The sequence below is a fragment of the Pseudophryne corroboree genome, chromosome 11 (assembly GCF_028390025.1).
Source record: "Pseudophryne corroboree isolate aPseCor3 chromosome 11, aPseCor3.hap2, whole genome shotgun sequence".
In the NCBI taxonomy this organism is placed as follows: Eukaryota; Metazoa; Chordata; class Amphibia; order Anura; family Myobatrachidae; genus Pseudophryne; species Pseudophryne corroboree.
In genome coordinates, this window is record NC_086454.1 from 124,524,319 (window position 1) to 124,538,277 (window position 13,959).

At 42.2% G+C, this 13,959-nt stretch overlaps 1 protein-coding gene across 1 annotated transcript in view; it reads left to right on the plus strand.

The window, feature by feature from the left end:
* The window catches only part of CDHR5 (cadherin related family member 5), a 209,022-nt gene that overhangs the window by 22,232 nt on the left and 172,831 nt on the right, over nt 1-13,959 (plus strand). The window contains exons 3-4 of the mRNA XM_063944193.1: nt 8,257-8,349; nt 11,821-11,946. Coding sequence (XP_063800263.1) covers nt 8,257-8,349; nt 11,821-11,946 — 219 coding nt within the window. The remainder of the gene's footprint in view (nt 1-8,256; nt 8,350-11,820; nt 11,947-13,959) is intronic.

Consider the following 13,959-nt stretch of genomic DNA (forward strand, 5'->3'; position numbering starts at 1 on the left):
AAAGGTGGATCTACAAAGTACTGACTTTAGGGTGTTGAATAGTTATGCATGCCGAAGTTTTCTGTTATTTTGTCCTATTTGTTGTTTGCTTCACAATTAAAAGAAAAAAAAAACCATCTTCAAAGTTGTAGGCAAGTTCTGGGAATGAAATGATGCAAACTTTCAAACAATCCATCTTAATTCCAGGTTGTGAGGCAACAAAACATGAAAAATGCAAAAGGGGGGTGAATACTTTAGCAAGGCACTGTGCGTGTATGTATATATATATATATAGTACACACATTTATAGACCTCTGCAAGAAAATGGATTTGGTCACAAATCCTCTTTATACCAAATTTATGCACTTAACTTGGGAGCTTGTTATTCAGTTATATACCCTTTATTAAATAACACATTTCAATATACTGCCATGCGCAGGATTCAAACCTATACTCTGTTGAATTCTAATCAAACACCCTACTCATTGAGTTATTTAATCCTGCATAAAAACTATGAGAACTATATGAAGCTACTGGTACTTTGTAAAAAAAAAATTAAAATCAGCATTGCCATTGAGCAGATCTATGTAATGTGCAATTACACATCCAACCACTTGCAGCCACACACCACATAGATCAGCTCAGCCCCAATGCTGATCTTTTTTTCACAAAGTACAAGGTAAGCTTCAAATAGTAAGAATTCTCTAGCTTTCGATGCAAGGGCAGATAGCACAATGAATAGATTGTCTGATTGCAATGCCACAGGCAATGGATTCGAATCCCGGGTATGTCAGAATCTTAAAATGTAATAAAGCACAGTGTGACTGAATGACAAAGAAATCTCAAGTTGAGTTCATGAATGTTGTATAGGTATTAGTGACAGAAGGGGTCAGGGAAGGAGACAGCGACGGTCAGGAGATGCTGGGCTTCAAAAAGCTGCAAGTGAAAGTAATTAAAACAGATAATTGACAAGTGCCGCCAACAGCACCCCCTACCCTGCAGCGCTATGTGCGTTGCCCCCTCCGCACACACCTAGTTACTGCCCTGAAAGCCGGGTGCCTTTTTGACAAAAATGCTTCTTATTTACATTACTATGTGACTAGGCTGCACAAGCAGCTTCTGCTGATTAAAATGATATGCAGCATGCCTGTGTGAGGCTGTGGCTGTGTCCGCATATGAAATGCTACGTTACAGTGATTTCCAGGAATACACGGTAATTTACAGCCGCAGTCACACACAGAATATAGGCATGCCACAGCATATCATTTTAATCAGCATAATCTGCTTGTGCCCCTAGGCATTTGCCTTATTTGCCTATGCCTAGGGCCGTCTCTGGCAGAGCCGACCCTAACCAATATGATGCCCTAGGCAAAATTTTGACTGGTGCCCCCTAGCACCGCTGCTAGTTCATCCTCTGACTCTGCACCCCTTTCCCAGCACCATCACCCCTCAGCCATAGCAGTTCTCATTTTGGTGCTCCTGCCTCCTATATTTTAAATAGGAACAGTGCACACATTCGGTGCGCAGCCCAAAACGAGCATGTTCTTGCTGGGAAGGGGCATGGCCACACAATAGTACCCCCAGCTCAAACCCTCATAAGGATCACCCAAGTAAACCAAGGCCAATGTTAGTAGAATGGTAAAAAAAAGTTTTTATTAAAGTCAGTATCATCACAGGATAGACATAAAAAGCTGCTTACACAGAGGCATATGTAATAGGGTCTGAGTTTGCCGGAGGTGCGGGATGTCAGCTGATCTTGGATGCTTTTTTAAAGAGACAATCATTTAGAAGGCAAAACAATGCCTTGTAAATGATTGCTGCTTTAAAAAAAAAAACATTTGAGATCAGGCAACATCCCGCACCTCCGGCAAACTCAGACCCTATTACATATGCGCCATAGTGTTCTAAAATTTTGTTACAGTTCACACGAGAGTAAAGTTGTCACAAATTCCCAAACCACTGATTGTGGGGGATATGGGATCACAATGGTGTGTATGTCAGCTTTTAAACCAACTCGTTTCCATCTCTTAGCGAGACCTCATCAGGGGTATATATTTAGTGGGTGTTGTGGTGAGAGGGCTGGCGTCTCACCCCAATTGCCCTCATTCTGGAGGGATCAGCTCCCTTTCAGAGAGAGGAAAACAAGACCTGCACATTCTGCACCTGCAGTGGAGATTTATAATTCCAGGCTTTCTGAAATGCACAGCTGTAACTGGAGAAACATAGGTCCGGTTTCTCCAGCTCACCAAGAGACAGCAGGAAGTCAGGTGCAATGGAATAGTTTAAAACTCCCAAACACCCACAATGAATTGCGCTGATGCCTGTTAGAGGCCAGTGAGCCTGGAACAGTTTGTAGCCCCAGGGACTGTGGACATTGGCCGTGCCAGAAGAGCATGACATGTGTGGCTGCAAGCCACTGCAGCAGAATGACTATTGAGCATGGGAAGTGTTAGGCCCTTTTAGGTTCATTTGTTTGTTTTCTGTATGTACCTGTGTAGCCAGTCCCAAGCCTGTGTATGCTATTCTACAGTGTCTGATGCCAGTAAAGACACTGTGGTTGTAACCTGCCTGGGAGTCCTTATTTAAAGTACCCATTTTACAGTGTATTGAGTATGTGTTTGTGTATGGCTATATGTACAGTATGTGTGTGACTATGTATGTATGTATGTATGTATGTGTTTATGTGTTATACTGTATGTAAGCATGCATGTCACTATGTATGTACTGTAGATATGTGCATGACTGTAAATATCTATGTGTAAAAGTGCATGGCTATGTATGTATTCATACCCCCTAACTATTCAGATTTTGGTGGGACAGTCCTGCTTTTCAGGTGCTATCCCCGCTTTGGGCTGCAGTGTCCCACAGGGAGGAGAAAATGCTCTCACCTGCTGTGCGCACAATGCAGAGGGCAGCCCAGCCGCTGGGGAAGGGATGTACAGTACACGCAGCCTGCGTGACATGAAATGATATCCGGATGATAGGTCAACAGTAATAAGGTCGACAATCAATGGATCGACCACTAATGGTTGACATACATTAGGTCAGTGTGGTCAAAAGGGTCGACATGGTCAAAATGTCGACATAGCAATGGTCGACACAACGTATGGGCAACATGAGATTTTTACTAGTTTACTTTACCATCCATGGTGACTACCATGGTTAATAGCAACCTACCCGAATAATGCGAGGGGTTGCGGTGCACTATTTGGGGTTCCTGGTCATTTTATAGAGTAAACAATAAAATACATTTTAAAAAACTCATGTTGACCTTTTATGTGTCTTCCTTTTCCATGTCAACCTTTTGCCATGTTGACCATGTGCATGCTAACCTTTTAGAGTCGACCGAGACACTGTTGACCTTTTCAAGGCCGACCTAATGATCCACACCCCCACGAAATGGGGGTGTGATGTTGCTGCACAAGAACATGATTCCAGCATCCCAAATTTTGCTCTTTAGGACCCACCAGTCTTAAGTACCCTGGGCCCACAAAATTTTAATCCAGCTTTGCTGGGTACTGCTTGGGTGCTGGCAGTAAAGGCGCAGTGGGGAAGGGATGCATGTCTTGGTGCTGCTGGGGTGTTACTAGTGAATGTGGGTTAGGGGAGTGTGTGTCTGAGTGCTGCTGGGATTTGGGTGTTGGTAGTGAATGCAAGCAGGAAGGGGGGGGGGCACCAACAACTATTTATCCTCCGGGCTCCTGGTATGGACATGCCCCTGCCCATAGACACTAGTGAAGAGACAACTGTGAGAACAAGAAATCCTCACTGTGGCAGCACAGTCCTCAAATACACACACTCAATGTAAAAGGAGTGTAGCTCACAACCAACTACTTGTAGCCAGGCTTGGACTGGCCAACAGGGGTACAGGTGAAACCACCGGTGGGCCCCACTGCCTGGGGGCCCACCTCCTGCTCTAAGGATCAGGTTCCTGACTGTGCACTTGAATACTTGAATTATACATTATACATATGTTACCTTATACTGGACTATGGTGTATTTTCTACAGTGCATTACTGTTATTAATCTGTTATTAATCTGGCACATTATCATGCATGCAGCAGCTGAATTTAATGTGTATATTTATGAAGGGGCCCAAACGTTGCACTTTCTAATGGTTAGTCAAACCAATGAGGTGGCAAGCCACACCCCTCTGCAGACAGGCCACACCCCTAACATGGGCCCCTACCACTGCATTCCCACGGTGGGCCCTGCATGCCCCAGTCCGACACTGCTTGTAGCCACATACAGTAAATGCAATTACTCATAAGTGCCTAATTAGATCACATATATTTGTTCATTACACACCAATAGACAAATAAAACATTAAAGATTATATCAACATTAAAAATCAGCTAACAATATCATATTCTTGTGTTGCTATTTATGGCTTCCAGTTACTGCTATACATTGCAAGAGGAGCAGTCCAGGGGGGTAGGGGTGGGGCGGGGGGGGGGGGGGGGGGGATGTAATAGGCTGTGAGAATGAGAAAGTAAGAGATTTTGGGAGACTTCTCCTGTTTTTTAAAAGTGGCAATCATTTACATGACAAGACCAGGTTGATTTTGCCATGTAAATGATAGCCACTTTATAAAAACAGGAGAAATCTCCCAAATCTCTCACTTTTTGATTCCCACAGCCTAGTACAGTCCCCTCTAGGTGTTAAAAATAATGTGTTTATTTTTGAGGACCAGTACACCGCAGATAAACCACTTTTAATGTGCAGATCAGGGGAAGCACAGAGGGGGCAATGGACGGAAAGGAAGTTGGAAATGTAGTGGGGGGGGGGGGGGAAGAAGTGATTAATAGCGTCATGTGAGAGGATGAGGAGTTTAAATTGTACTCAAAGGGATATAGGGAGCCAGTAAGTGAAACTGGTTCTGACTAGGGATGGTGAGAGAGGACATTATTTTCAATTTAATCTACTGTACTTTGTATGTATTAGTATGTTTAATCTATCTACTTATATTCAGATGTAATATGAATAATAAGCTGTAAAAAATTAACATTATTAATGTTAGAAACCATTAAAACACATTGGTCAAGGTTTCTAAAATACATGATTCTTTTTTTCCCCCAATAAAACATTGATGCAAAAAAAACCTGGTTTTAAAACAAAAACAGTTTACACCAAAAAAAGGATGTTTTTTTTAAAAAAATGCAAAACTGTTTTTTTTGTGTTTTTTTTTTTTTGCAACCCTGATGAGAAGTGAGAGGTGACCATTGACTATGGTAGTGAGATGACCATTGGTGATCTTGTCAGGGGCAGTTTCTGTGGAGTGGAGAGAATGGAAATGCTAAGACATGGGGAAAAAGTGTGATTTAACTGCTACATTTAATATGATATCATTATTTTCTTTCAACATAGGTAGATGCATTTTTAACGGTCGCACTGTTATGCCGAAGAAATGGTTTACCCGTGAGTACAAAAAATTATTTTCAATATTGTTGCAACTTTGAACCAAGAAGTTTATTCACTAGACAACAATGACAGGGTGTCAGGAATCTCACTTTATTCCTGATCTGTTCGGAAGGGCCCTGTGCTCTATTTGTCAGAGAGCAGTAATTCTACATACTTTACTGCCACTACCTGTGATAACATTATAAAAGAGGGTCACAGGCCACCCCCAACACCCTTATAAACAATCGCACAGGCACAACAACCCAAACATCCACGCAGTATGTAGTTTACCACCTGCTTCAGCAATTAATAACAGTCTATAGCATACACTTAGCGGTGTAACAATCTCTTCAAAGGATTGGGTTCTGAGAGCATATACTGTATGAGTTAACTAACAAAGAAACACTTTATTTACAAAAAGGGTACAATGCTTATTTAGAAAAGAAAGTTAACAATAATGGTTACAAAGTACATACAGGCAAGCAATTAAAATAAAAATGGCAAATCTTACAGAGTTAACATGCAGCTAATCTGTCTGGGAGAGACTGCAGGTTGCAAATGTCCATGCCAAGCATAGACTCTCTGAAGTCGGAACCCAGAACAAAAGATGCCGTGGAGCATGCATTGGAGGATGTCACCCAAGTTCCTGCAAATTGTCTGGTTACTTAATTAAGCCTGGGATCCACCCTGGCTTGCTCATATAATTTATAACTCAAATGCAGATAATTTGGCATCATTTCCAATGCAAAATGATGCTCTAGAATATGGGGTGCCCGTATTACTCTCTGCTATTTTAGCTACTGTATGAGTATAAATGTCCTGTGTTTGTGATGTGGGATTGTTGAGATGTTTCATATCTGGGAAACTGTATTTCTAAGGGACATAAAATATGTACACAACTCTGATTCCCCCTCAGCTAAGTTTCCTATTATTTTACACATGCTACACTATTATGAACATATAATTTCAAGTCATAAACCATATCCAATATGATGTCTTTACTCTGGTGTAGTTATCTTTTGGTGGTATCTCAATACACATGTGGCCTAATTACACCCCAGTGGTTGTCTTTCTTGTACATGCCAACACAGATGAAAGGCCTGTGTCCTGTCAGTCAAATGGCCTCTTTCTCTGAATTCAATTACCTTTGATGTAAAGGGCCTGATGGCAACCAAGAGGCCTTCCATAACCTCCTTGGGGCTATAAAAAGTTTTCCTGTGTCTGTCTAATCTGATAGTTTATATTCTCTTCTTAATATCTATGATTTTTCAAACAGGGCATAAACAGGGGAGTGACTGTAATTGGGCAAACACAAATAATTCTGCACAGCCGTCAGAGCTCCCTCCTCTCTTTGTGGCTTCTCTGCTGCCTCTGCCCTCTCTCACTTATAACTAGGGTTTCATCACTTTAGCCACGCTGCACTCTTGTAGTCATCCCCTTATATGGTTGCAGGGGATTGTGGTATGTGGGCATTTCCCCTCTTCAATAATATTGGCTGCTTTTGGTATTGGGTCTTAATGGGCTCTTTCCCCCTCATATCTTTTTCTATGGGGTAACTCATCCTTACTCATTCTCTCTTAGCATTACTTCAGTGATTGACATTTTTTGTTCCTGATGTCAGGGATATTCCTTTTATCTTCCTCACAAAATGTCAAAGCTACCGCCCTGTGCTGGCACTAAATCCCTTCCTGAATAATGGGGACAACTCCCACCATTCACATAAGTGATCCAAGATGAATAACCCCCTTATGTCTAATGGCATACAATATGGCTGACTGCACACCCACAATTCCTTAGGTGTAGGATGGATGTACAGTATTTTGGATCAGCAACGGAATTATTTTTCATTGCCATTTTAGCTTGCAGGAAACTTGAGAAACTCTACTTTTTCTTTTTTACTTATCAAAATTGTTTCTTTTATTTATTACATAATTGATTTATTAAAGTAATATTACTACTGCTAAATATCAAGGTGTAATCTTAGTTTCTTCAGTCTCACTGCTTGCACAAGCTCAGGGATCTTCCACAGTCACCCACAGCTGCTACTTTGCAGTCCCTGGTTTTGAAAATTTGTCCCTGGAATTTTTTACCCTGTTTTCAGAATGAACCAACTATACAGGTAAATGTGTGGATGGTTTTATCTCTACCTTTGCTCATTTTTGGAGGTTTATGAGTTAGTATTAAATTAATAATTTAAGTGGATAATTAAAAATGCAAAAGAAGCCATGATCAGCAAGTGTCTGCAAGAGATTTCTAGTACATCAAGGTCCACCTAGATAGCACCTTCTCAGCACCCTGTACATTAGGGGGGTCATTCCGAGTTGATCGTTTGCTAGCAGTTTTTAGCAGCCGTGCAAACGCTATGCCGCCTCCCACTGGGAGTGTATTTTAGCTTAGCAGAAGTGCGAACGAAAGGATCGCAGAGTGGCTACAAAATAATTTTGTGCAGTTTCAGAGTAGCTTCAGACCTACTCAGCGCTTGCGATCACTTCATACTATTCAGTTCCTGTTTTGACGTCACGAACACGCCCAACGTTCGCCCAGCCACGCCTGCATTTTTCATGGCACGCCTGTGTTTTTCCGAACACTCCCTGAAAACGGTCAGTTGACACCCAGAAACGCCCTCTTCCTGTCAATCACTCTGCGGCTGGCACTGCGACTGAAAAGCTTCGCTAGACCTTGTGTGAAACTACATTGTTCGTTGTAATAGTACGACGTGCGTGCGCATTGCGCCGCATACGCATGCGCACAAGTGATGATTTTTTTGCCTGAACGATGCACAGCGACCGAAAGCAGCTAGCGATCAACTCGGAATGACCCCCTATGTTCTAAGTTTGACAACTATTTTATAAGGTAACATTTTACATTTTGTTTCAGGTACCTTCACAAACGGTATTTGTAACTATTATTAATTCAAATGACAATGAACCAATCTTCCCGAAAACAAGCTATGAGTTCACTATATCGGAGGTGAGTTACTAGGATTGTCCTTTCTATGCGTCAACACCTTGGAACAAAGGTCAATAATACTTTTATGAGTGGAGTCATAACAGTGAGACATCGCAACACAACTCTTACAATTTATGTGAGCTAAGCAAAACAAATAAAAAATAAAAAGTAGTAACAAATATCAAAAGTTTTGATATCACTATATATGGGTATGTTCAATTCATGTTGGTTCCTTTCCGACAGAAAGGATCCAACATGTGAGTATTCAATAATCGGCCAAACTCGATAGGTTTGGCCCATTCCCGACAATGCCAATCTGACCTTTTCAGATTGACATTGTCGGAAACGGGGCTAAAACCTGTCCGGTTTGGGCGCGCTTCCGACAGTACATGTGGATTCCGACAATCCACGTGTTTTCCGACAAGTTGGGAATCCCGACTTGTCGGAAAAAAACAAGAGTCACTGAATAGGTCGGAACCCCTTCCAACCTAAAACTGATGGAAACTGCCGTCTTTCTGACAAGACGGCAATTTCCAACAAGAATTGAGTACCCCCCATAATATATAATCTAAACTACTGTGTTTCACACCATCTACCTAGATGCCACTGGGTTAAAGGAAAAATATAACATAAATTGGATTAATATGAAAAAATAAAAATAATACTACTTTGTGTTTTTACTCCCAGAATTCATACCAGTGAACCACTATGGGGCTAATGCAGAGTTCAACATACTCTAGTTTGTGGAGCATATACAGATGTGTCCTCATATATTGTTGCCAACGCTGCAAACATGGCATAGTTCTTGCTAGCCTTACAGTACAATAAGGTGGGGGCAAATGGAAGTGGTAGCAGGGAGCAATGCACCTGATACCCGTGTGCATGGGGAGCCAGTATTGTTGGTTCAATGGGTGAGTGGGAGTTTACTCTCCCGCTACCCGTCACTGTTGCAGGGAGCAATGGTGGTGGCAGCAGGAGAGAGTGTAAGCATGCTCCCGCCGTACAATAGACTTCTATGCGGAGTCGGTGGCCACAGTATGCAGCGGAAATGTTAAGCTATGCCGTGATGAGGCAGTCCTGGGACTCTGCTATACGCAACAACAAGAGAAGACACATCTGTATCACATTGTGCATGCTTTACAACCAAGAGTACACTATGCAGTGGCGGATTTTGCCTATGGGTTGCAGCCCCCCGTAAAATTCAGCACTTCAGTGAGCTCAGTTGCAGTCTGTGTGTCTGCACTGACTTAGTGGTTTCACTCACTGTGAGTGGCAGTGACTTCCTATTGGAAGTCCTACCTGTAATCACCTGCAGGACAGGCAGTGCCATTGGGAGGTGTTTCCTCCCTCCGAGACAGCCAGACTGGGCTGTGATTAGCAGAGAGCTGGCTTCCTGCAGGAAGCCACTCCCTGTCTGCTCGTCAGCCCAATCTGGCTTCTATGGGCTGCAGCCAATACATAGAAACATAGACTTTGATGGCAGATATGGACCACTTGGCCCATTTAGTCTATCCATGTACATATACACACTTTCATACTAGGGTTCATTTTTGTTGGGAGTCAATTAACCTACAATTATGTATTTTTTGGATTGTGGGAGGAAACCGGAGTACTTGGAGGAAACCCATGCAGCACAGGGAGAATATACAAACTCCACACTATTAGGGTCATGGTGGGAATGGGACCCATGACCTCAGTGCTGTGAGGTAGTAATGCTAACCATAATTACACCATCCATACTGCCTGAATTAGGATAATGTAAAGGGCTGCTGTAATATCCCACTAATAAGGGACACATATCATACGAATTACATAGGTTATGTGGCTGGCTGACATCAAGTCTGCACGTCACCGAGTTTTAATCAGCCATGGAACCTATGCAAATAATATGTGTCCCTGATAAAAGTGATATGATTGAACAAAGGAAGAGAGAAATAAGGCTCTTGTGAGGGCACACTCTTGATTTGGATCAGTAAATACCATGAATAATTTGTGGAGAATAAAACATAACCTTTATTATTATAGTCATTAAGATAAATTAGTATCCACTAGACAACAAGTTTAAAATACTTATAAAGAAAATAACAAAAATAAATTTCAAAATGTAAAACGTCTTCTGGTCAACCAATATCACGGATGGATTGAAAGGATGTAGACACGGATAGTACTACATCAATTTCACCCTGACCAGTTCAGAGGAATCTGTATTAATGAGACCCTAAATGAGTCAAATGACACAGGGGAGAGTATTTACACCAATCAAGATAGTATAATAGAAATAACTTGGTTGTTTAGCTTTTCATAACTCAAAGTAGCTGAGACATACCAGTAAAAAAGTGTGAAAGAAGAAAAGTGGTGAATCTGCTGTTAGTGTTATATTCAGATCACAAACCCATGTTATTCCACAAGTTTCTACAACACCCGGTATTCTTTGGGGTCTCCCTTCCAAGTACTACAGTAGCTCAGCCCTGCACTGTTTGGCTTACAAGATCAATCAAGATCGGACATATGGAGTGTGGTATGGTAGTAGACTGAGTGTACTGGGTTGTCGGAACAGTAATGTGAGCACACCTATATAAGAAAGGTTGAGTTGAGGTTAAATAGGAAAGTAATGGAGTTCAAGGAGAGTCTCCAAAGTATCAGGACATAGTGGATCTGCTTTCTGTGTTAGAAGCAGCCAGATCACACAGGAGGGGGAGTGGAGGAGACAGAAAGGGGGCGTGGTGACGTGATTGCATCATTGTAGCCCTGCCCCACTTTATAATGCCCACATTACTGACATTGTAAAATGGGGGGGGCTACGATGACGCAATTTAGCGCAAATCGTGTTATCGCTATTCCCCCTTTCTCCTGTGTGTGACGGGATGCTGTGGTGAGTAGGTGGTGGTAAGTAGGGGTGCGGCAGGGCGAGCAGGATGCGGGAGACTTGCTCACTTCCCCAGGGGGATGGGAGTGCCACATGATTTTCGGGAGCCTCCCAGCCTTTCCGGGAGAGTAGGTAAGTATGTACCATATACTTTTCTGCAACCCCAGATTACTTGCCATCCCAGGACTAAGCAACAAGTAGCAGCAGTAACCAGGAAACGGATGCAAGAACCACCAGATGGTCCCGCAGCGCTCAGAGCGGAAGCATCAGGGACACGTGTGGCCACTTACTGGTAGGGAGAGAAGGTGAATCAGTCTAGCAGGAAGAGGTGAGATCCTGTATCAGGTGAACAGTGCGGTGACTGTGAGGAGGAGGAGTTGGTGCAGGGCTGCAGATGATGCGGGTGAGGAGGAGGCAGATAACCGGCTTATATATACTGTGTGCCAATGGAGGGGCGGGGCCCAGACCCCTCCTGCCAGCTGCTGGTGGCTACTGGTATCCTCTACCTCCCAGACTGGCCGGGACTATATAAAGCATATGAAAAATACAAAAACGACATTATATATATATATATATATATATATATATATAGTTACATGGATGTTTTTATGTTTTGTTTGTCTCAGCATTACTTTGAAATTAAATATCCCTTCTTTCCTAAGGATCTACCAGTGGGAAGTTCTATTGCTGTGATTACAGCTACTGATGCTGATAAGGACATCCTCTACTATGAACTGAGCGGTAATGATACTGTAAGAGAATATTAAATACATATTATATACATTCTTCATCGTACAGTGATATTTGCATTTGCAATGTCTGGATGTGTGAGATCAGAATTTGCAGCCTAGGATAGGTGGATCTTCATTCATGCTCCTGGAGGAAATATAGAACGGGTTTGTGTCGATCCAGGCTTTCTGGAACAATCCCTCAGCTGGCTGTTTCTCTTCAGGGTGCTCTGAGAATTAAAATGAGGGACATTTAGTGTGTATCAGACATAAACTGTTGATATGCAAAATACAATATATCTCTATGTGGTCAGACTTGCTTGAGGAAGTGGGCAGAACGTCCTGGAAACGCGTTGAAATTATGACAATTTTGAAGTAGATGATAAGTAGGCTTTGATCTTTTTTCTATATTTTCCTTTTTTTAAAACATTTTACTCTGTTTATTACCAGTTTTCAAATTATTTTTTTCCCTGGGTGTTAGGATTTGTTCTGTTTATAACCCTATGGTCATTGTATCTCCAGAGGCTCGTTTAAACGTATATTGTAACAATATTGGGCCTAATTCAGTAACGACTGCAAATTCTGCTAATGAATTTGCAATCCTTTGGAGCGCATGCTGGGTGCCGCCCATCACAGGGTAAGGCTGCATAGCATGCTGACCGGAGCCTCCCCCCATTGAACAAGCAGAAATTGCAATCGTATTGCAATTTGTGCTTGTTAGCAGAAACGAAGGAAGCCTCCTGCCGGCGCAGCTTGGCTGCGCCCACAGGAGGTCTGCCGCCATCTTCCCGATCGCAGCGGCTGTGTGTGGCGTCACGCAGCTGCCGTGATCACGCCCCCATTTGGCCACCTCCGTCCCCCTTGTTCAAGCTGCTCTGCCCCTGCAATGCCCCCACAACGCTCTGTCTCCTCCCTGGCAACGGAGCGCTGCCCGCCCCCTCCCCCGCCCCATCCCCGTGACCGCCTCTGCTTGATTGACAGGCAGAGGTGATCGCATTTTCTGCGGCCCCCCTGCACGAAATGCAGGCACTTGCGCAGGATGGGCAATGCACATGCGCCCGCAGGGTGATCGTAAAAATTGTGGTTGGATCGCGATTTGTGATCCAACCTGAATCAGCCCCATTATTGGTTAATAAGCCTTAGGGCTTATTCATATTTTATCATTTAGAGATGTTCTCTTTTCCATATCATACTGGACACGACAAACATGCTATTAAATATCTAATAAATAATCCCTACTCCATTGATTATTCTAATATTTTAATAATACAATTAAATAGTCCTCCTTCTTCCCTTTCCATATGATGATAATGTAATTTATAAACCTTGCCCAAAGTTTCAATTCCTCGAGTACAGTGCAGTCATTCCATATTCTCTTGTTCTCCCACTCGACCCACTATTCCCTGCAAGGAATATCTACACCGGCACCCAGGTGATTTTTAGACTGTCTGTAAAGAACTTTATATTGCACCAGAGACCTCTCACTAAAGCGATCAGGAACTGATCCTGTATGGAAACCGCTTACCACACTTGAATATAGCAAGTAGACGGAGCATACTACACCTAGTGGGGTAAAACGCTGATAAGTGTACCCACAGGTGGGAGACCTATATTTGTTTGTATTGTGATAAGTGTTTGTCTTTGTATACCGGTATTAGGTAGTGTCCAGTATTAATTTTATCCAGTATCAATTTTGTCCAGTAGAGGGTGTAAATATATGAGATATATAGAATAAGAGATTCATAGATACCTTTTAATACATGTACACATATAATATTCATAATATAGTATATATATGAATTTTATAATAATACATTGCATAAAGACTTTTTAAATATTCTTAATAAATATTCTTTGAATTCAGTATAATTGATTGAGGTACCTACTTATTCATTTTCTCCATGATGATGTTTATGATTATGAATTTTCTATATTGATATATAAATACATGTACAGGGAGGAAGGTGAGCGCTGAACAAAAAACCCCTCTTTTTAAAGATTTTTATTGAGCCTTGATACAAAATGTTGAGCATCTTC